This window comes from Clavelina lepadiformis, chromosome 4 (assembly GCF_947623445.1).
Source record: "Clavelina lepadiformis chromosome 4, kaClaLepa1.1, whole genome shotgun sequence".
Taxonomy (NCBI): Eukaryota; Metazoa; Chordata; class Ascidiacea; order Aplousobranchia; family Clavelinidae; genus Clavelina; species Clavelina lepadiformis.
The window spans coordinates 242904-265058 of NC_135243.1; the positions used below are offsets into that span (position 1 = coordinate 242904).

A 22155-nucleotide genomic window follows, 5' to 3' on the forward strand; every position below is an offset into this window, starting at 1 on the left:
AACACAGGCCACTTTTTATGGACGCAACAATCGTACTAAACACCTCACTATGATGATAATACGCTTGCTAGTCACCTGTTCCATTGTGTGGACGTAGGTAATATAGAACGCCAGTAGCATGCGTTTGTTTAATGCATGGACAGGTAACAGGCAAGTTTATTGCGCCGAGATCGCGGTACTAAGCGTCTGCTGAGGAGTTCCGAAACTATCACAACGAAAGAAGCCGAACATGGCGATTCTTCACAGATCACGTGAATAATCGTACGACAACAACCACATTCAAAGATGGTGGACCACTTATGCCGAGGGCAGGGCTGGCAATACAAACATCAGGTCGCTTCTGTATATAAAGCATCACCACCCAGCACTATACAGAGGCAAGATGGTCCACTGCATTGACCTCTGTCGTTAAAGTTCATGGTGACGTAACAATCACAATTGGTTGCTTATCTTTCATTTCAGCGATAAATACTACCACTGGTTGAGATGATATTTTTGGTTAATGTTGCAACAAAGAGTCATAATGTCGCAAGATCTCATTACAATACAGTGCTTGTGATGTCACAATGCATTAGACAGCATAGTTTCCGCTGTGCTGAAGGAAGTGAGGTGTTGTGTTCATTGAGCTTCGTAGACCGTCCAACGCGCGCCAGATATTTTGTTCTATTTGTTAACCTGCTACTATGGAGAGCGATGGTGACGTCATGGAAATCAACCCTACCGGGTAAGTTCAAATTTGTGACGTCAGAAAGGAAGAATGGTTGATTGTGTTTAGATACTCGGAAGTGATGAGGGCTAAAGGCTATGCAGTTACCTATAAAATACACCATTGTTGGTAATTAAAGGCTTTTTATGACGTTGATTTATGAAACGCAAGTTGTGACGTGTGAGCAGACGACAAATTGAGTTCTCCCTGAAAGCAAAAGCGAGCACCAAGAAATTATTTATTGAGCCTGTGCACTGTGTGCAGGGTGTTGTGGCGCAAGAGAAATAACCCTGGCACCTTTCGCTTTATTTCAGGGAATTGTCGCCCCCGATTTTCGAGATTCGCCCCCAGTCAGGGGATATGGTCAGCATGAGTGGCACCCTCAAGCGGGGGCTTAAAATGAAGGACCCGTCCGACACCATCAGCTTGAGTGGAGCGCTTAAGGTAATGTCACATAATCTCAGGGTAACGTCGCATAAATTCACATGATGTCTTAAGATTTTTATTCTATATTCAGAAAGGATTTCGAAAGCATGCTGGAAAAGGCAATGACGCAAATTTTGTCTCGTCGCCAGATTCGCAATCCCCTCGAAATTCAAAGCGATTTAGTTTCAAATCTCCTAAAAAATCAAAACGTGGAAATGGTTACAATGACGACACAATGAGCATAACAAGCAGATCAACCAGAGGTAATTGTGATGAAAAGATGACATTCAAACAACAACAAAGTACTGTAGTGATTTGTCATAGGCCTGCAAATAAGTGTCTACTTCGATGGCTGTAATCTGAAAGATTTATTTAACAGCTGCAATAAACGGGGCCTGACGCTTGAATAAACCTTTTTCAAAATATGACCGTGCTAAAGAAATAATGAGTAATTTCACGCTCAGACTGTCTTTATAGTACCAGTTGTACTGCCTTGCCTGTTTGAAGTTTTATGCGTTTTTTGGGTGGGAATGTTTTGGTTGTGTTGCAACGGCGAATTGCAACTTGTCACAAAGTTGTTTTTATTGATCGATCACGCGAGTTCATTTTGTTCCAGATTTCCGATTCTACCGCGATAGTACGCTACGTGTTGATGACGTTGTTCCATATTCCAGCCCATTTGACGACACAGCAAGCATGATCGAAGGCCTTCTGGTTGATACCGTTCCTATCAGGCAAGAAGGTAAATCTCTCGATGAATAATACCGCAGAAATGCGCCGCTCGAATGCGAGCCCGGTTAGCTCAGTCGGTAGAGCGTTGGACTTTTAATCCAACGGTCAAGGGTTCAAGTCCCTTATCGGGCGAATTTTTTTTCTTGCCACAATTTTTTAACTTTGCATAACATAGTATTTCCAAAGACGCAAAACCATTTTGTTGCATTTACATTAGTGTTATTATAACATTGAGTTGTTTTATCCGTAATTTTTGTTCAAAATGAACACAAGAAAACCAGTGAAATATAGTCAGATTATATAACAAATAGGCTACCACCGCCATCGTGTATCGTTGATTAAAAGCCCACATGCACAGTGTGCTATGTAGGTTCAAGACAATACAAGTTCCCAAAGCAACATGCAAACACACTTGATAATTTGAGTCGTGCATTGACATTATTTTTAGTCTTAACTTTGTTTATAACTGAATATTTTCAATCATCGTCTAGGCCACCCCATTCGTCTACTTTCCGCCCATTGAAATGGTCCAGAGTACGGGAATTTTTTCCCATTGTAATGCTTGAAAGTATGCCTTTCTTACCCTAGAGTAAGATATATGCCTTTGGAATGGGGAGAATTTTACTTCGGCACAAGTATGGTTTGTGAACCCCATTCGTCTATTTTTCCGCCCATTAAAATGGACCTGCTTTCAGCAATGGGGTTTCCCACAAACCATATTTCTGCCGAAGTAAACATCTCCCCATTCCAAATGCATATTTCTTACTCTAGGGTAAGAAAGGCATACTTCCTGCCATTCGAATGGGAAAATATTACCGCGTTTTCACCCATTTCAATGGGCAGAAAGCAGACGACTCGGGTGTCTAGGCCTATAAAGTGTAAAAATATCCAAGGACTTTTCTTTATAGAAAAACAAAATTTCTTAAAATAAAACAAATAATTTCGCAAATATCAATACAGTAATTCCTTTATAATTTTATGGAACCCTACGACCGAATACAACGAAGCAATGAACTTCATACGAAGGTGAACATAATATGCACAGTGGTGCGTGACCGGGTGTACTCTAGTGTCGAAAAATTACTTTTGCTGGTGAGTGGCGAGACAGACTCATAACATTGTTGGTGTTGGTTTGTTTGAGGTTAGTCAGATAATTATCAGTAGCGTGAAATGCTTATGAGGTAAATGGCCACTTGTAAGAAACCTCAATAAAGGAAACGTTTATCGCGCTATCACGCGCCCAAAGGATTATTACATCATAATCGTGCTTTCTACTTCCGGGTTGAGACAGTGGACAGCGAAATGGTAAAATTGGACCAATTCAAAAGCAATCTTCCCATTGACCTTTCCGGTGCGGTTCTCATTTGCTCTTTCATATTGATTCTATTTTCACCTGAGTTAACTTGAATTTTGCAGTCCACATTTGGATCGATTAATTATTAGAAGATTATGACGTCATAATTGCTTTATCTATACCAGTGGTTTTCAACCTTTTTCATTCAGCGACCCATTTTGCAACCCAATATAATCAGACAACCCCCTTCCAAAAATATCCAGCTATACATATGTAATGTTGTTGTGCATTCACAATAGCAAAATAAAAATGAGTGAATGATATTGCTGTTGAACAAAGACTCATGAATTAACTTTATACTCATTGAAAGCTGTCGCGACCCCTGAAAAAAGGCTAATGACTCCCAGGTTGAAAACCACTGATCTATACCTACACATATTGACGTGCACAAGTGAAGTAGATTTTTTATCACTTCATCAAATCTAGATTAAGTTGGTTCCCAATTGTTATTTGTTTTTTAGAAACTTACAGACCTTTGTTACACTTAAATATGATTTTCATGTTGCATGGTCAGCATTAGGCTTGGCTCAGCTGTCTACATTTTCGGCAAAAGTTTTAAAATATTCCTCCCATTTTGTTGTTCTATTCTAGAGGGGATCCGAGATACGATTGGTCGAAAAAATGTCGTCACGCTGAAGAAAATGATAAAGCTGGAAAAACCTCAAGGAAATCGAGTGGATCCGAAAGTTTTGGTAATATTTCGGACTGTTATGTTCCACTTTATCAACAATTTGCAACAAGTGTTTTTGGTCACATCATAATTTCATGATTGTTCTATGTCAAATATTAATGATTGGTGAATAGAGGTTTCGTAAATAAACTAAAACAAGTTCTAATCCAGGCTTGGAAAATTATTTTTTGGACCTAAAATTGCCAATTGTGCCATTTTAAAATCTAAAACCTTGCTTCATTGAGAGCATTTAAATCTTATATCGAGCTTTAGACAAGTTCATCAAAAATATATTAAACTCCTCCCTGTGAATCAAAAAAATTTTAAGTGATCATTTAACATCAAACGGCCTAAATTATTTTCCTCTGCCACTTTGCTTGCTGTTGTTGAATGCTCAGTTAATTGCCATGTCATGAAGATTAATTTTTGATGACTTCCACCAACTTCCTGGTTTGATGATAAATTTTCCGCTTATTTTAAATATTAATTATGACATCATTGTTTGTTCCATCAGTACATCTAACTTCTATTTTGAAATTATTGAATATCATGTTGCTGTTATGACATCACATTAACCTTTCTAGTTTAAAGTCACAAAAACATTGTGCGACATATTTGCAGGTGTTGACTCCGTACCGATGCCAGATTCTTGGTGTAAAAGCTCCATTTAAGGCAAGTCTTTGAAATTTTTTGTAATTATCTGCAGCAGCTCTGTTTGTGACATCATACCAGTCCACGACAGTCTGTCGCTCGTTCTTGTAAAGTATTTTATTTGGGAAAATGCCCAACATTTCAATATCGTTATTTTAAGCTTCCATATTGTTTGTTGCAATTCTTTATCTATTAAATGGTTGCCTACATCGTGTGCATTTGCCTACACTGGGATAATAACTCCACTTTGCAGAGAGCCTTGTAGAAACAAATTCAATATTATTGTTATGTTGGAAAAAATTTCATCTTTTCCCAAAAAGAATTCAGGGAATTTCAATAGCTTTTGCCTGTGGTTCTCCCAACATGGAGGATAAAAAAAATGAATGAACCAAGAAAAATTCATAAAATGATTAAATTTTTTTCAGATGGAAGCAGATTTTCACTTCCTTGACATTAAATCCATGGACAGCCCTTCTCCGGAGAGAGTGAGTATAACGTGATAAATCGCGGCATCAACTCTTTCTGATTAACGACATTTTTTTCACGCAGTTGGTGATATCGACTCACAACGGGAAGATATTTTTCATGCTCATGATTGGTACGGACGATGCAGATCATATAATCGGACGCGTCACTCTCTCGCTGAGGACAATATTTCCCAGCGTCGCGTTGTCGTAAGTTTCATCTCGGTAATAAAGTTAATTCAATTGCATGTGAGAGCAGCATGCGCCTGTGTTGTAATCTTTGCCACTCGAAATTTCACGTTATTTGAAACCCTTTCACAAAATTTATGAGATATCTGTTGGCAGTCGCATTTTGAAAGCTTCGTTGGAGCCGCTGAGTCGTCAAAAAGTGATCCAGACAATGCTGAATCAGGCCGACCAGGTGGAACCCGGTCCTTGTGGGAACTTCTCGGACATGTACCGATGCGTCTGTGATTACCTCAGCTGCCCCGTGCACGAGGATGTGGAGTGGGTAGGTCTGCTAGGATTGTCCTAGGGCTTGCTAGGACCACGTCATGTCGTTTGATGTAACAGTCACGCAAGTACAGTAGACTCCACTTTGTATGACCACCTTGGGACCATTTTGGTCATGATGTCTGAATTCCAAAGAGTGGTCATATAAGAATTTTTTACGGTAAAATTCCGGACCATGCCAAAATGTTCATATTAAGTGAATCCTAACGTACCACAATGTCCGTGAGCATAATTGAACCGCTGGAAATTGTTAATTTTTCAAAATTATTTTAGGACGTGGACACGATATATCTCTCTCAAAACTGCCACGAAATCAACTTCAAAGATTTTGATCTTCCCGAGACCAAGTAGGTCACTTTTGTGTTGTCAGTCATGTTTGTGATGTCATAATGTATTCTATTTGGTCAGAGACATCATCCCGGTGTTAGCGTGCATGATCTACAACCGATGGTTCGAGGGCTTGGTGATCAGGAACACCAAACTGGTCTGCCTCTGCACATTCTGCTGTTTCTTTTATTGTCGACACATTTCTGATAATTTTGATGTTTTTAGAGCACCGATGTGGTGGAATATGTTTTAAAAGTTGCCCGTAGCTCGCATAACCTCAAGGAGCTAACACTAGAGGGCGTTGGAGTGAAGGGGTAAGATATCGCTTTCATTGATAATAACAACCTCAAAGCTGTTTAGGGTAAGGTTTCTACTCGTGGTTTTTACCTCAGTGAAAGCGATACGACTGCATTCAAATACTAAAGCAGCGACATGTGGTTAATCGATGGACAGAGATGCACAATTCATTTAAACTATTTTTCTTTGCAATGCATAAATTTGCAGCCCCATGCTGTCTGTTAATTTCTCATTCACAGGTCGGAAAGAATTTCCACATTACTCTGATTAGTTCGTTAGTTAAAACGAACAAATGTTTTGTACTCAACTTATCACCTTAGCTCTCAACAATGTTTTTTTTTGTAAATGTCAAGAATTAGATTTCGAAATATCTTTTTTCTAGTTAAGCCTCCCAATGATTTACGCACAACTAACATTCTATACCTAGATATGGACAATTTTTATTGATGTCGGTTTTGGAATCTTTCAATAATTGCACTTACTAGGATGCAATAAATCCAAGGCGACCGCAAATGTGCATTGCCTCATGCTTGGAGACATGTAAACAATAGACATCACTCAACCAACTCGCTTACGACGAGGATTTTTATTTGATGTTTTTCAGGGACTTTGCGATCCAACTCGCCAACTACCTGGTCAAGAACAAGGAATCGTGTCTCGAGATCCTTGATCTCTCCAACAATCCTCTGGAGGACAAAGGCCTCATCCACCTCAGCGGGTCCCTCCCGGTCGTGAAGAAGGGGAGTCTTAGGAAGCTCAACATCTCAAGAACAGGTGAGAGACGCGTGGTCGTGACGTAAATTTATCAGAGTCTCGTTTTATTGTTTGTGTTTGTCTGATTGGGAAAATAGATTAAGCTTCAACCTGTGTGATTTTACAGGACTCTCTGCAAAGGGAGTCAACGGACTCTGTCAGTCTCTGAGGTCGAGTCAGAATATAATGAGGTCACTGACCCATCTCAATTTGTCCGGGAATTGCATCCGTGGAGACGAAGCAGAAGTAAGTCACGAATGAACCAGACAACCGATTCCAACCTTTGACATTTGTTGAACTTTTAATGCAGATGAATCAACTTTCTTAGCAACTTATAACTACATACAAACTAACCACTACTCAACTAACCACTATTCAACTACAATTTTTAACTAAGATCATTTGCACCAGGGCCTTTACAACTTCCTTGCGAGCGAGAATCACATCACCGACCTTGATCTATCCGCCACCGAAGGCGCTGTTGAAGTGGCAAGTCTCCATCTGCGCTTATTGTGACGTCATTTTGTGATTATTATGACATCACACGTTTCATCTGTTGTTTTGTATATTTCAGTATGTCAGTGCACTAGCCAAGGGATGCACGACGCACCTTGAAAACGTTTCCCTTTCAAAAAATCACTTTCATTCCAAGTAAGTCTCTGCCTGCTTTGAACAGATTAGAAAGCAGTGGAAGCACTTTCACTCGAACTAATTAAATTGCATTGAGACGAGGGGCAAATGCTGAGACGAGTCAACATTAAATTAAAAACTTGTTCTCATTAAGTATATTGAAGGAATATCTTTAATAGTTAAGTAGTTAGGTAGTTACTGAAAACATGTTGCAAAATTAACAAACAAAGAGTGTTTCCATGTTAACGTTACTTATTTTAAACATGAATGTTTTGCAAAGCAAGTTTTGCTTGTAAGTGCTGAATGCTTATAGAGCTCTATACTTGACTATTATTCGCTGACTCGGTGTAAACTTCACACACGCTTCGTTTTCAAGTGATTCAAAATTTTTAAATATGATGTTGCTGTTGGTCAGCTTTCGAGTTATTGTGCTTGCACGATATTTTCAAATTCTGTAAAATCTTACTTGCTTGTTTCTTCTTCATCTGGGGGATTTCCCTTACATGACGTGTGTGTTTGTAGGAGTGGTATGGGGTCACGCTACCCCCATTATCTAGACGAGGAATTTTCTAAAATGAGGTTAAAATTTTTTGGGTGGAATTTGTTTTGTTGAAATTAAAAAAAAAATCTCCGATCATTCATGCATGACTTACATCAAGTTGCTTTTGTTTTGTCATAATGGGGTTTTCTTTTGCTTTCTTGTATTGCGTCAAAACAATGATTCATTACCATAACAACGGTATATTTATAGAAAGAACAAAGAAAATTTGCAACCCAGTTCATTCCAGGAGGTGAGTTCATTGTTCTGTCATAATCAGCGTCTCGAAATCATTTCATACAATTGAGATTGTTCCACAGTTTTTCCGCGACACATCAGCGCTTAAAATGATCGACTTCTCTTCTATGAAGTTTCCACCGGAGGCGCTCAGGTAAGTTGTTGAGGTCATGAACTTTAACCTCAACCTCTAACTGCTTATGACGTTGCAGACACGTCATGGATGGGTTGCTTAGCAACAGCACGACGGGAGTGGCCGTCGCGCTCAATCTCTCCAGTTGTGAGGTGGGGATTCCCCTAATATGAGAGAGGAGGTTGCGTTGTGGTATTTGATGTCGATGCATTTGTTGCAGTTGAAGTTGGCGGGCTGCCAGGTGTTGCAGAGCGCTGTCGCGTCGTCGTGCAACATCGTCAAGCTGGACCTGACGGACAACTCGCTCGACATGGAGATCCCGACCTTGCTGACGTGGATCCAGGTGGGTGAGATGTGGGGTTAATACGGGGGTTATGGAGCTTACTCGATGAAATTATCCGCAGAGGAACAAATCGCTCAAGGAGCTTCTGATCGGGAAGAATTTCTTCAACATCAAACCGAAGCACATGAAGCAGGTCATGGAGTCCATCGTCGAACTTGTGCAAGAAGAAGAATCGGTATTATGACGTCACAATGCGTTTTTGCGTCACATCGCGGATCATAATTAATGAAGGAATTTGCGATATTTTGCGTTTCAGTGCCTGGAATGCCTTTCATTGGCTGAGTCCAAGATCAGAGATCACGTGACCACGTTCCTGGGCTGCCTCGGAAGTAATACGTCACTGACCAGTCTCGATATCAGGTACGTCACTATGACGTCTTCCACGGTATCGTCATATTCTACCACATCCATTGTGTGCGTCGTATATCGCGTTAAACTGATCGTTTTTTTTGTGACGTCACAGTGGCAATTTCATGGGTGACGCCGGGTCACGTGTTCTGGGCAAGGCTCTGCAAATAAACTCCAAGTTGAGGATTTTGAAATTGGACCGGAACAATCTCTCTGCTGCTGGATTTCACGAGATAGCGAACTCACTGGAGAAGTAATTATGACGTTTGATTACGTCATAATCTTCGCATCGGTGTGCGAGCTACAAGTTGTTGATGTTACAGGAACTTCACCCTCCGCTACATGCCATACCCTGTTAATGACGCCGTAGCAGCGATGAAAGGCCACCCTGAGAGGACGCAGAACGCCCTGGCGCGCATCCAGGACCTCCTACTGCGAAACGCCAACAGCAACCACGCCATCAACGACCAGCAGTTCAGGGTCCAGAGCGTGATGACCAACACCGCACACCAAGTCCTCGATAAAGTGGCCGGTGGGTTGAGCGAATAAAGTCGATTGTTCGCTCATAATTGTTTCCTGTTTGCGCAGAGAAAGTTGACGACCTCGTCAATGCGCTCGACATTCTCGAAGCTGACTCGGCCAGTAGCGTCTCTGTGATAGAAGCGAAGGAACTGGTGAAAGACGCCAAGAACTCAAAACTGGTATTTCGTCAATCGCGCGCTTTAGATCGCTTTATGACGTCATAGTCAAGTGTTGTTGTGTGTTAGTTGTTATCAGATATCTATGGACTGGGTATGGCGAAGTCGAGCGGCGAACAAAGTCAACTTCAGTCCAAGATAAACGAAATGGCGACATCTATGGACGACATGGTCAATCAACATGTCATGGTTTGTGACGTCACTATCTGTAATGGTGATGTAATAATAGAAAGTGAAAGGTCATTGTTTTTAGGCGACGGTGGAAGCAATGAACCGGAACACAGAGTCACAGTGTCCGCACATATACGAGGCAGGCATCTTATATGACGTCATACGTCGTCATTGTGACGTTATTGAACAGCTATGTCGTTGCAGGAGATAAAAGACGAGCTGGCTTCGACGATTGAGGACAAATGCCAGCTGGCCCCTGATTACATCAGAGATCACGTGATTAGCAGCTCCGGCACCGAAATCGTCAACAAAGTCAGGTACATAGAAATCTCATAAAGCATCGACCCGCTTCATCATTAATGACGTCACTGTTTATGACGCAGCGAGTTGAACTTGGCGATCGCGACCATCATATCGGACAAGGTCAACGATACTTTACTAGCCGCCCTCTCTCACTGCAACGTTACGCTGGTGAGTAACCGTTAGATGTCGCACAAGGATTGTTGTTGTCTATCAGTCAGGTGACGTCACATCCTGTATTTTGAAGCAATAATAAGACGGCGTGCTTATCTAGGGACATAGAATAAACGTTTCCTTATTTCTATTTGGCTTTAATTCAACGCACGACTCGTCTAGAACTAGATTGTGATGTCACAATCGTTTGTGTTTCACTCGCGCTTAGTATTGCATTATGACGTAAGAAGTAGACAGAGTAGTTTTGTTTAGCAGGGGTAGGCTTGTTGAAAATTTAACTGAAGTTGTTCTTATGACGTAATAATGGGAGCTTTTATGTCATTATTTCGTATGTTTTATGGCCGATTGTTGCGAAGGACGACGTCAACACGGTCGTTGTTGGAGGTTTGTTGATTGGCTGATTGTCAACTCCCAGCAACCCGGTTTTACTCTGTTGCTCTCTTTAGACCGAGCAGCTCAACAAGCACAAGAACCAACGAGAATTAGGTGCAAGTTTGGCCGCACCCGGAGTAGCTGAAAGCCCGCCGAGTGACGAGGGAGTGATCGATGTTGATAGTCGGCCAGATTCGGTGGCGATTGTTGTTGAGAAGCCACCGCGAGATGGCGATCTACTGCCCAATATGAGAAAGGAGAGAGCGGCGAGCGTCGCTAAAAGGCGCCAGAGACCTTCCGCTATTCCTAGTCCAGGTATGTCACGTGACCGCTCATTAAAGGTCTTATGACGCCACCATACGGCCAATCTAAAACAGCTCCCAGCAGTTCCCAGGGACATTGATGTTGAATATGACGTCATCATAGTATTACTCATATTAATGCATAGCTAGGTCTTGTGGAGTCTGTAGTAGTCTAATGGTATTCAGACATTTGTCTTGTATTGTGATGTCATAAAGTAGGCCAATTGTCAGTCAGTGAAATGACATTTTGAATGATGTAGTTGATGACGTATAAAAATATTGTGAGATCATCAAATGAGCGGGAAATTTTTTCAGATGTCACGGAGAAGAAGAGTTCTCGTTTAGGGGAACTCCCGCCATCGCCAGCGTTCCCGGTAGAAGAAAAAATGAAAGAGGAAGAAGAAATAAAAGAAACCAGGAAGGAGGAAGCTCCCAAGATAACGAAAGAGAATAAAAAGGAAAAAGTTATCATGGAAACAGGTGATTATGATGTAATAATGCTACCTTTATTCGCAGTGACGCCGTAAGACTTTGTATCAGCTATGTGTTTTATTGCCAGCTCTTGGGGTGAGTAGTGAGGTCACTATGTCTATTGTTTTGGGGCCGAATCAGTCTCTTAAATTCACTTAGACCAGTGCAACTGCAACAGTCAGTTTTTAAAAGCCGCTGTCTCTTAAAATTCCTCCAATTCCTCCAAAGCGGTTTCTATCCAACCACTGTCGGCAGCAAATGATGCGGCGGCTTTGGTAAAATTTTCCTGGATGCGAGTTTGCCAGAACCAGATCATGAATTCAGTGCCAGGAAATTTTCGAGAATGTTTCGAACCCTAAGTTAATTTGACACCAATCAACTTGTCGATTCGAGCCGCCTTTAGCTTTGGCGACGCGCGTCGTACACGCGACATCGTATTGTTCAGCTTCTGTGGGTCATGAACCCTGGTACACGACTTCTCTGTTTCAGGTTCAACTGACCTCACAGGCGGCATCGCTCAACTTCCGGAACCCAAAGACGAGAAGACGCTGGAACACGTGACAAAGGTAACACGTCACCAATGATGACACACTGCTGTAGCGACGTAGGCTATATTTTGTATATTACGTCATAGAGCCGCCCAAAGGGTCCACCGCGTCGCACGAGGAGGGCTCCGACGAGAGGGAAGAGAGTCGAGAAGAAGAGCGAGGACGTCGATGACTTCTTCACGAACAAGTGAGTCTCATCTTCCCGCTCAGCATTGTTTGTTTTATTGTGACGTCATAATTATGCAGTGTGAGCAACACCGACTTCACGTCAACTCCAACCATTGAGGAGGAAGCCGAGATCAAAGAGAAGGAAAAGCGAGAAGAGAAGAGTGAGTATGACGTCATAATCTCGACATAGTGACGTAGTAATACCGGAATGATGGGTCAATTTCAGAGACCCCTAAAACAGGCCCGGGGATGCCCCTGATCACCCCGGATATGCTGAAGTCAAAGAAGAAGCCGGATGAAAGGAAACAGGAGGAAGACCAAGAAGAAGAAGCTGCGCCCAAGGAAGAGGTAGTATGACGTCATTGAGAATGTGACGTGTCATATAGTGATTGGCTGTGTGTAGGAGGAGGCCAAGTCCTCGATGAAGAAGCCGAAGGGGGCGATGGTGATGCCTGGAATGGGGTTCGGGGGCAACTTGCTTGCCGAGATGAAGCTCAAGAAGCTCGGAAAGAAATCGGTCTGTGACGTCGTTAACTCGTCATGGTTCGGTTTTATGACGTATTACAGTGTACGATTTTACGTAGGAGTCGGACGACGGAAAATCTGAGGACCCCAAGGCCGGTGGGATTTCCCCTTTCGGACCCAGCATGCTGAGAAAGACCCCCGACAGCTCCCCACGTCATGAGAGCCCCAACGAGAACAACAGTAATAACTCCGGGACCTCCCCGTCAAAACCGTCGTTATTCTCGCGACTGAAAGGGAAATCAGGTTGGCATGATAGAGGTCTTACCCCCACTACTACGCTTAGTCGCTTCCATATCAGTGATATAATGTCCCCATCTGACCCCTTCGATTTCACCTGCCAATGTTCACTATATTTAAGGGTCCTCAGTCGCCCCTCATAAACTTACCCACGCCGGCGAATGGTTGAACCCACTTTATAATTTTACGTTTGTTCAACCGAGCGAGCACGCGATATGCGCGGAACCATATTTTAATCGATCTTTCTTCGCCACAGGTCATGACAAGGAGGGAGAGAAAGCTGAAGCGAAAGGTCGGTCGAAAATTCATTATGACGTCATTGTTACTTCATTACTTGACCCGATTCTGTTTCGCAGGAAAGGCCCTCATGCCCCCCAGCAAGCATGGTTCTGCAAAAGGGAAACCCCCTCCCTTGCCCACCAAACCCAAGCCCAGTCTCTTAAAATCTGGTAAGTCTGTTATGACATCATAATGTTTTTTTATATCGTCACAATGGTCAATGAATGATGCGTTTTAGGTCACGAAACCAATACCCGTCCAATGTCAGGTAAGGTCAAAGTTCGTAAGTTAACCTTTCGTCTTGTCACGACCTCTCTGACACGAATTTGATTGGTTGCAGAGTTTTTGGAAGCAGACCATGCTGCCTCCTCATTGGTCCGTACAAGAGCCGCTTCTTGGGGCAAGAAATCTCACACTAACCAATCAGAGAAAGGTTGGCCGGTGTGATGCAACAATAGTTTGTATTTTTTGGCAAAAGTTCAATAATTTTTTCCCAAAAAGGTAATTGAACGCCAGCTAGAGGTGGAATTATGAAGACTGGAAATGCCACATGGTGCCGCGCAAGAGATCACTTATTTTTAATAAGATGTCATTTGAGAACAAATCTTCTTTTTCACTTTAATCACGTATTTCGCCTTACGTCACTAAGCCTCTTGTTACGTCACACTTACGTAGCATTCCTTTTAAATGTTTTAATTTTTTTATTATATTCTTGTATTATTATCCAATTATGTTCAATCAGATTACTATAGTAATGTACTATGACGTCATGCAGTATAAATTATGACGAAATAAAGGATATGATAGAAGCTCTGTGTGGACAGTGAGTGGACACAGTGATGGATAGGTGGAGAGGGATCCTCCGTTTGAACAAAGACAAAATATCGTAACTTTAAAATGGAGTCGATATTTCCCCGTTAAAAATATTTTAAGGAATGAAAACGCTTTATCACGTGACGGTGCTCGTCCAATGACCCCCTGCCACGTGTTTCACAGTGTGTTCGACGTCATTTATCTCTTAGCAACACTTGACGGGCTTTGACGTGCTCAAGCTCTTTATCGACGTCGTGTCGCTCTTGTCTATGACGTCATCGGGCAGATGACTGGCGAGTGACGTCACGGCAGCTAACACATTAGTTCCGCTGAATGCGCTGGTCTCCATGAATAGGACGCCGTAGCTCTGCAAGGTCAAAGGTCAAGGTAGGGCTTGATATTGCGCAATATGCGCTCGAATTTGAACGATTGAGTTCAAGGCTGCAAGCGACTCACCGCGGCCAGCTGGGCTCCATCTGCTTGGTAGACCATGCGCTCCTCGTCCGACTCCGACCTCAGGTCCAGCTTGTTGCCGCAGATCAACACTGGACTGCCCGCCGGAGCCGACTCCTGGGTACAATTGCCATGGTGACTTGTCTTACGTCATAAACCTGTCGTTGGTTCAAAGTACTCACCGAAATAGTCTCCATCCAGTCCCGAACGTTGAGGAACGATTCCGGGTTAGTGACGTCATAGAGAAGTATGACACCGTCGACGTTTCTGAAGTATGACGTAGCGATGCTTCTGAAGCGCTCCTGGCCGGCGGTGTCCCAGAGCTGGAGCGAGATGCTGCGATCCGCACTCAAGCGTATCGTCTTCATGTGGAAGTCCACGCCTGTGACGTCATACTCACGATATTGCCTCACCGACGAGATGCATAAACAATTCTGACGTCACAGACGACCTACCTAACGTGGCTCTGGTGTGCTTCCTGAACTCGTTCTTGCACAGTCTAAGGATGAAGCTGGACTTCCCCACGCTCGCGTCCCCGCACAGAATCATCTTGTACAGCTTCCCACTCCTCCCCGGCAGCTCCGGTGCGACCACCTGACCACAACACACCTGTCATCATCGGTCTACCGCCGTGTCTCAGCACTGAGTCCGCGGGCACATTAATTTTGGAAAGTTTTGTTTAACTATTTTGCATGTTACGATCAGTATTTGTGATGTCATAATGCTTTACGAGTTCTCAGAACAAAATGTGCTGTTGACAAGTCAACTTTTCGGTTCCGTGGTAAAAGGACGATTTTTAAACCAGTTGGTTGGAAAGAATTTGGCCAAGTTGTAAATTATCGTTGATAAAGTTGTAAATTAGATTTACGGCGCGTCCAATAAATGAACCACTTTTGCTTTTCAAACTCCATGAGACCGCGAGATGCTGATGCGGAAACAGTCTGTGGGCTGAGAAGGTTAAGGAACACCGGACTCTAATGTGTCAATGCTCACATTCACCAACCTTTTTGTGCAGTCTTGCCACTGAACGGGATTTGGTGTGCTCGTAGACGTCATCGTCAGTGACGTCATCGGGTGTGAGGTCATCGGAAATAATTTTTTTCCTGTTTTTCGAGCGACTTCGGCGGCTGTTGCGCTTCTCTTTCATGGAGACCGACGTCCTACTTGAGTGCATGTTGACGGGAAATCGAGTGGCCGAAGCCGGCAGACGATCGTACTCGGACTCGGAATCCGGGTCGTCTTTGATCGTGCTGATGCCACTGTCTCTCTCGTATGCGTAGTTGATTCTGATTGGTGCATCAAGCGATGACTTTAGAGATATATCCGCTTCTGTGTCGTCATCAGGATCATATGACGTCATGTGCTTGATTCCGCCATCGAAGGAGGTGACGTGCTTTAAACCAGGGTCACATTCGGCCAAAGCTTCGATGTCGAGGAAGGAATTCCGCGAGGAACGTCCACTCATCATCCCGTTCCTGCAAGAATGCAATGAAGCGTGGACGGGATTCGAACCCACAACCTCTTACCTTCCCATCCCGTTGCTGATGTCTTCGTGCACTGACGCCGCTGGTGACTTACTCAAGCGGGATGATATACGCCGGAAGGTGGCGTAGTTGGTGTCAAGCACTCCGCGTAAATCGTCGTTGGAATCGAGGAGTCGCCGATTTTCCGAACTAGGCAAAAATTTTGTTTGTCTTTCGCTATTTGACGTCACCACCCATTAAACAAACACAGCGACTCACAATAAAGCGTTGACTTGCCGCGACATGCTCTCGTTCTCTGAGAGCGCCATTGTCACCGCCTCATTCTCCCTGCAGAAACATCATTGTGATGTCATAAAACGATGCTGGATAGTTGTATTATAATGTGTTTATAGTTAAAAACGCGTCAGCCCCAACTTCATGTTTCTGGATGTGACAAGTCCAGGCTGACAACGCTCTGGACATCGTGAGGTCACTTCCTGCTTCATAACAACTTCAAGCAAAGTCGGTCGACGCGATTCACTCCACGTTTGCGAAATATGACGTAATAGTGGGGGTAGTTTTTAAAATTGAAACCTAAAAAACTGAAAGCAAAGATGATGACGTAACAATACCTTCCATAATCTAGATTCTTTTCTTGCATTTCTACTTTGAGGGATGAGATTTCGCTCCGTAGCAACGCGACGGTGGTCTCAGACTCGTTCACTCTGGTTCGCAAAGTCGAGTTATGCTGCAACACCCTGATATGTTACACTGCGCATGCGCCCACGATAGATGCATGGACATCTAATAACTCACTGTGGTGATGTCTCTGATTTTTTCTCGAAGTTTTTCCATCTCCTTCTCATACGGGGACGAAGTGGAAAGCTTCTCATCCACCTGTTGCGTCATAATTACAAGTATTACGTAACAATAACATGTGTTTCTAAACTTAGCCATCCACTTGACTTGGGTGAAATTTTCCAGATGCCGATATTTACACATACACCTGTTTCAACTTGCTCAATGAACTAATCGGGTGATGATACGTCAGACATATTGTGTAATTACGTCATAATTAGCCGCTACCAACAAGAAGTTGGTTTTATATCAACAGCAAAGTAAGTACATCGTCATAATAATTACATAGCTTAAATTAATTTTAATTGGCTGGAATGTTTCGTTCTAAAGAGCGAGGCCGCTATAATGATGGTTTCGACATTCATGTCGTCACTCAGTCGCTACAAGCAACATGGCTGCCCTTGTCAATCGCTGTTCAGCCATCGCGACCAGTTTTCTGGATTCTAGATCAGTCATTTCAGCCATGACGTTTACCATTAACATTTAAAACAAACGTCATCAACACCTTTGTTTGATGACGTGATATGGTGATGACGTAATACCTGTTTCAGCCTGTCGACGGCTTCTTGCAGCTGCGAGATCTGTCTCTCGTATTTCTCTCTCTCCTCGTTCGATTTCTTTTCGCATTCCTCTCTCGTGTCGAAGCGCGCGCGTTCCTCTTTCAACCTCACTTGTGTCTCCATCTCTTCCTCAAGAAGAGAAAGTTGCACTTCGCCTTGCTCCTTCACTCTGCAACAATCTCCTGCTTATTCGCTCATAAAGAACACCATAGTGACGTGATAATGCCTCAATTAAAACACCGGAAAATTATCTTTCTTCATTCGAAGGTTCTGTAACTGGCGCGACTTCCTCGTCACGAATGACGAGCTGATATAGAGCGCGAGCTCATAGACTCCAATTTAAAACGACATAATATGTAAACAGTTGCTCTGTTACGTCATAAAGAGAAAGAAGGCCAACTTGTTTACAAATGGACTCTTAACGCCGAGGAATGTGAGCTTCTTATCTCCGCGTATTAGGCGAACTTTACCTGCGCGCTGTAAAAAGCGTAATTGCATTGTGACGTAGGACATAGTACCTGGCGACTGATGCTTGCAGCTCTGTCACGGAGGACTGAAGATGTTCAACGTCCTTGAAGATGTGTTGGAGCATCTTCTCTAGTCCAGCCAACATCCGAGGATCTTTCTCCTCAACCACTCTGTACAGCTCCTGGATCCGCTCGTAACTATGACGTAGCAATGGTTATATTGTCTCGTTATAAAGCTAGATATTGCTTATTCGTTTGTACGCGGCTTGATACTAAATATCAGACATTTGGTAGAAAGCAAATCATCCCCCCCCCCGGCTATTTTGTGAGTTCTCAACAAAAGGAAAAGCGACGTGACGTAATAATGAGCCACTTATGCGCTGCCAATAAACGGAGATTCTACGGATCCTGCTTCAGATTTGAACTTTCAAAACGGCCGATCACTATTTCCCAAGACAACTCCTTGATATGGTTTTATAGAAAACGATTACGTCATAATCGATCTCTAGAGTATTTCCTTATTACGCCATAGGCACATTTGCCTGGACTTTAAATGAACAAATGACGTCACAATGGTTATTAGGCTTTTAATAAGAAAAGAAGCACAGCATGCAGACAGATAAAGAACTTCAATGAACAAGTGTTAGTGTATTATATCAGTAAGTTCGCTCAAGCAGGTAAAATTATTATTGATTGTGCGTCACGTCAAGTCATATCCATCAACTTGATTGGCAGTTCATGGTTTGATCTGGTGTCATTAGAAAAGTGCCCAAGTAGATTAACAAGAGAAGTTTAGCAGTTCCCAGCTTTCATTTTACAACTGGCAGATTTCAGCCATAACTTGTTGTTAATGATTCAAATCCCACACAAACATAACTCATAATTTCAAAAATATCAAAAGTGCAATAGACAAGCAATCTACAATCGCATATTGTGACATCACATTTGAGTTTATAGCACTGTCAACCACCAGAGTGCCTATGATGCAATAACATTGGCGTTTATGGCATCATAATCTATCAATAAGGTTCATCTTCCTCATTTCTGATGGCGCTGCGGAGACACCAAGCAAAGATCATGACTAAGATTTCTATGCAGGCAACGATGGTACCGGTTATAGCGAGAATGAAAATATGGTCCTTGAGGTATTCTTCCAGCTTGCTCAGGCATCCAAGGTCTTTATCCCCAAGTACTCTGTATATGTTCGACGGATGATCCCTCTGGCTGCACAGAGGGGAGCGCGTCTTGCAACACGACTCCGGGGTTTTCAAATCGTTCTTGTTCTGTTTCACAAACTTACTCTGTTTCCAGTCGCTGTACTTGTTGACCCCGCAGCAATGGAAGTTCTGCTGCATCTCGTCCACGGCGGCCGTCAGTGAGTCCTGCCCAGTCTGGTTGTAGTTTTTGTTCAAATTTGCTGTCAAGTCTCCAGCCAACTCAGCTTCAATCGAGTCGTGGTAGACGAACGCAAGGACCCCCACGATGAGCTCGGTGAGGAAAATGACCGCTAGGAGGACAAAGTAGCAGGTGAGCATCCCCGCGTTCTTCTGAACAGCCCCAACGCATCCGAGCACCCCAGTGAGGAGGATGAGAACCCCGGCTACTATGAGCAAGTACACGATGAGGTTGTAGTAGATTGACCCCAAGAGGGCCACATATTCCATCTTGGTGATGACGGTCCATATCCCGATGGCTAGCGCTCCACATCCTCCAAGGATGAAGAGGAAGTTGAAGGCGATGAGCAGACCTCGAAGGCAGGAGAGGTCGCAGAATCCACTCGACGCCTTGTACTTCTCATCCTTATCTTGTCGAGGCATTCTTATCAATATTCTAAACTAAAGGAAGCAATCCACCTCTACAATTTCCTGTGGATTATGATGTCACAATGTTTTGATTGTTGTGAATTTGAAAACTTGAGCAGAATTGCTGAACTTTCATGAGAATATATTAACCTTAACCAGATATCTCATGACTAGTTACATGGAAACCTGGATACTTTATAAACATGGTTCATGACATATTATAGCACCACAACCTTCCACAAGTTAATTGTCACATCTACACTGCACAGTCGCATATGCGCGATATTGATGGTTGATGGTTGGTTGTGAACCTGCTGGTGAAGCATGTCTACTAGGTTGTGACAGGAAATGTCTGAACATTTCCTTTTTTGTTGTCACAATGGCTCAATAACGCATTCTGACCAGGTAAATAGAGTATTAAGTGTCTGAACAACCCTGCTTTATCCGCTAATTAAACAACTTCCTCGAGATTCTTTTTATGACATCATAACTTTGTTTGTGTTCCTTCAATTTGACACTTATTACAAAACAACCGAGTCTTCTGTCCGACCTTGTTACTGAAATCTGTCTCGCTCTGATCTAACATGGCGACGCCCGCGATTCGCTTCAATGAGCAGGCTCAATTGTGACGTCACGCAGCTGTTCTTGACACAAGGTCTTGGCAAACACGTCACAATCGCAGCGCGTTTATCGATGCGATACTTCTCGGCGAAGTTTTACGATAGCGAGGTGAAGTGTTGTTATATGAGATGTCTAAATCGCTTTAACGTCATCATACATTCCCGACTTCACAATGGCTTCCCGCCTTTATTACACAACAATCTTACTTTTGTTTGTTCAAGAAATTTAAATAATATAAAATTTTTTATATCCGGGTTCTCACGAGTCACGTTGGTATGCATTGTGATGGAATAATAGCGTTATGTGCGAACATTTCAAGAGTTGTTAAAGTCCAGCACGACTACCAAGGGCTACTCCATTCCAGTAGTTGCCATCAGGTTTTAATTAAGACCACTCCACTAAGTATATTTACACTATCGTATGCTCGCACTGTTTTGTCACAATAAACCGCTTATCAACGAACAATGTCTTATAGTTAATGTTTGGCCAAAGATGTATCAAACGTGTTGATGCTAGCCAAGAAAGGCAACCTGGTGCGTCATAAAGCAACTACAAAACGTCACAATTGTACAATCACTTGAACAGCATGCTACTGCACTCACCTTGGCAGGGCGTACATGATGTGGCCCAACTGCTCCACAAAACCGTCCCAGGATGCCCCATCTCTGGGCCTTTGTTTCGGGGTTGACGTCGCTAAACCTCTGCGACTTCCATTTAAATCCGATTGTGAGTCAATGCTATTATCTGTGACGTCATTATATTGTTCTATGGAGTCGAGATAGAGATCGGCGACGACGTGGAACTTGTTGATGAACTCCTCGAGCTGAATCTTCCCGTCTCTGTTCACATCAACCGCGTTGAAGAGCTCGCGAAATTCCTTCTTGCTGAGACTGAGCTCGCTGCAGAGATTCCAGAACTCATCTTTCGACAAATGTCCGTTCCCGTCTTTATCGCAGGACACGAATAATCGCGACAGGTCGTCTCTGTCCATTCTAATATTACTCAGACCATCTGCGGGTTAAGAAAGTTGTTAGCATTCTTCCACAAACTTGAGCCTTGCGCGTCTACAAATTGATCCTCAACTCGAATTATCGCGAACCCTTTGTCACGTCACAAGCATCTCAGAATACTCTGCCATAAGAAATGTCAACAACAGGGAAAAACTTTTTTCTTGTTATTATCGAGACGTCACAATCGTCGTCTAATTGCGTTACATGCGATGTTTGCTCAGAGCAGTACAAACTATCCCCTGTGATGCTGGAACCGTTAACTAAGCGGTTAATGGCGTCACAAAGCTAAAAACTGCACATTTGTATCAGTGAACTTCATGACATTGGTCTAAACTTTATTCGAAAGACGCCTTATTTTGTAATAATTGAGCCAGGTTTCTTTTATTGTTACGTCACTAAGCTTTAAAGACGGCGCAGCGTTATATCCCATGCGTAAACATTTACGCATAGTTATGTCATAATGAGCAAATAACGTTCGATTGCGTTTCCAAGGAAACGGAAGCGTTCATTCGATTTGAAGGATTCGGAGTGGAAATAGTTCCAAACCATAGAGTCCTGATGCTGACCACTTAAGCTCTACTTGACCCAGTAATGACATCTCGTCAAATGCTTTAGACTGAACTCGCTTGACCCCCACCTGCCCTGTAATTACAAGGCATTAACTTTGCAACTGCTGATGGTCTTATACATCGCATTACGCTCTCACTATTTGTCGAGCTTGCTATGAAACCTTTCAACGTA

General features: G+C 43.0%; 3 protein-coding genes and 1 non-coding gene across 6 annotated transcripts; 2 read left to right on the plus strand and 2 right to left on the minus strand.

Annotated features, from left to right (window-relative positions):
• Positions 1-517: 517 nt before the first annotated feature.
• LOC143451592 (F-actin-uncapping protein LRRC16A-like) lies at positions 518-14176 on the plus strand. Of its 3 annotated transcripts, XM_076952287.1 has the most exons (43): positions 518-724; positions 1021-1150; positions 1224-1395; positions 1749-1874; positions 3810-3910; positions 4510-4560; positions 4965-5024; positions 5089-5213; positions 5349-5514; positions 5790-5863; positions 5925-6000; positions 6069-6157; positions 6745-6914; positions 7021-7139; positions 7305-7382; positions 7468-7544; positions 8046-8102; positions 8275-8314; positions 8382-8452; positions 8511-8583; positions 8652-8774; positions 8836-8949; positions 9031-9134; positions 9238-9375; positions 9446-9654; positions 9711-9823; positions 9890-10009; positions 10074-10130; positions 10196-10308; positions 10375-10462; positions 10912-11152; positions 11455-11619; positions 12100-12176; positions 12245-12345; positions 12405-12487; positions 12553-12674; positions 12730-12843; positions 12911-13094; positions 13345-13380; positions 13445-13537; positions 13606-13635; positions 13708-13800; positions 13869-14176. In XM_076952287.1, exons 1-43 carry the CDS (start codon positions 684-686, stop codon positions 13874-13876), a joined length of 4422 nt encoding a protein of 1473 aa, XP_076808402.1. In that variant the 5' UTR covers positions 518-683; the 3' UTR covers positions 13877-14176. The 3 variants fall into 3 exon arrangements, with proteins under 3 accessions (XP_076808402.1, XP_076808403.1, XP_076808404.1); XM_076952288.1 differs by lacking the exon at positions 8046-8102 and having other exon boundaries at positions 521-724; XM_076952289.1 differs by lacking the exons at positions 518-724; positions 1021-1150; positions 1224-1395; positions 1749-1874 and adding an exon at positions 2966-3215.
• Trnak-uuu (transfer RNA lysine (anticodon UUU)) lies at positions 1924-1996 on the plus strand. Its single transcript has one exon. It is a non-coding gene; the product is annotated as a tRNA-Lys (tRNA).
• LOC143451596 (ras and EF-hand domain-containing protein homolog) lies at positions 14170-21504 on the minus strand. Its single transcript, XM_076952293.1, has 12 exons — positions 21007-21504; positions 18033-18179; positions 17497-17683; positions 16913-16993; positions 16729-16844; positions 16376-16444; positions 16160-16306; positions 15637-16108; positions 15089-15227; positions 14816-15015; positions 14637-14750; positions 14170-14547 (listed from the first exon to the last, which is right to left on the minus strand). The coding sequence occupies exons 1-12, from the start codon at positions 21393-21395 to the stop codon at positions 14386-14388; spliced, it is 2223 nt and encodes a 740-aa protein (XP_076808408.1). The 5' UTR covers positions 21396-21504; the 3' UTR covers positions 14170-14385.
• LOC143451597 (CD151 antigen-like) lies at positions 18552-20265 on the minus strand. The gene has a single exon (XM_076952294.1). It carries the CDS (start codon positions 19796-19798, stop codon positions 19001-19003), a length of 798 nt encoding a protein of 265 aa, XP_076808409.1. The 5' UTR covers positions 19799-20265; the 3' UTR covers positions 18552-19000.
• Positions 21505-22155: the final 651 nt, after the last annotated feature.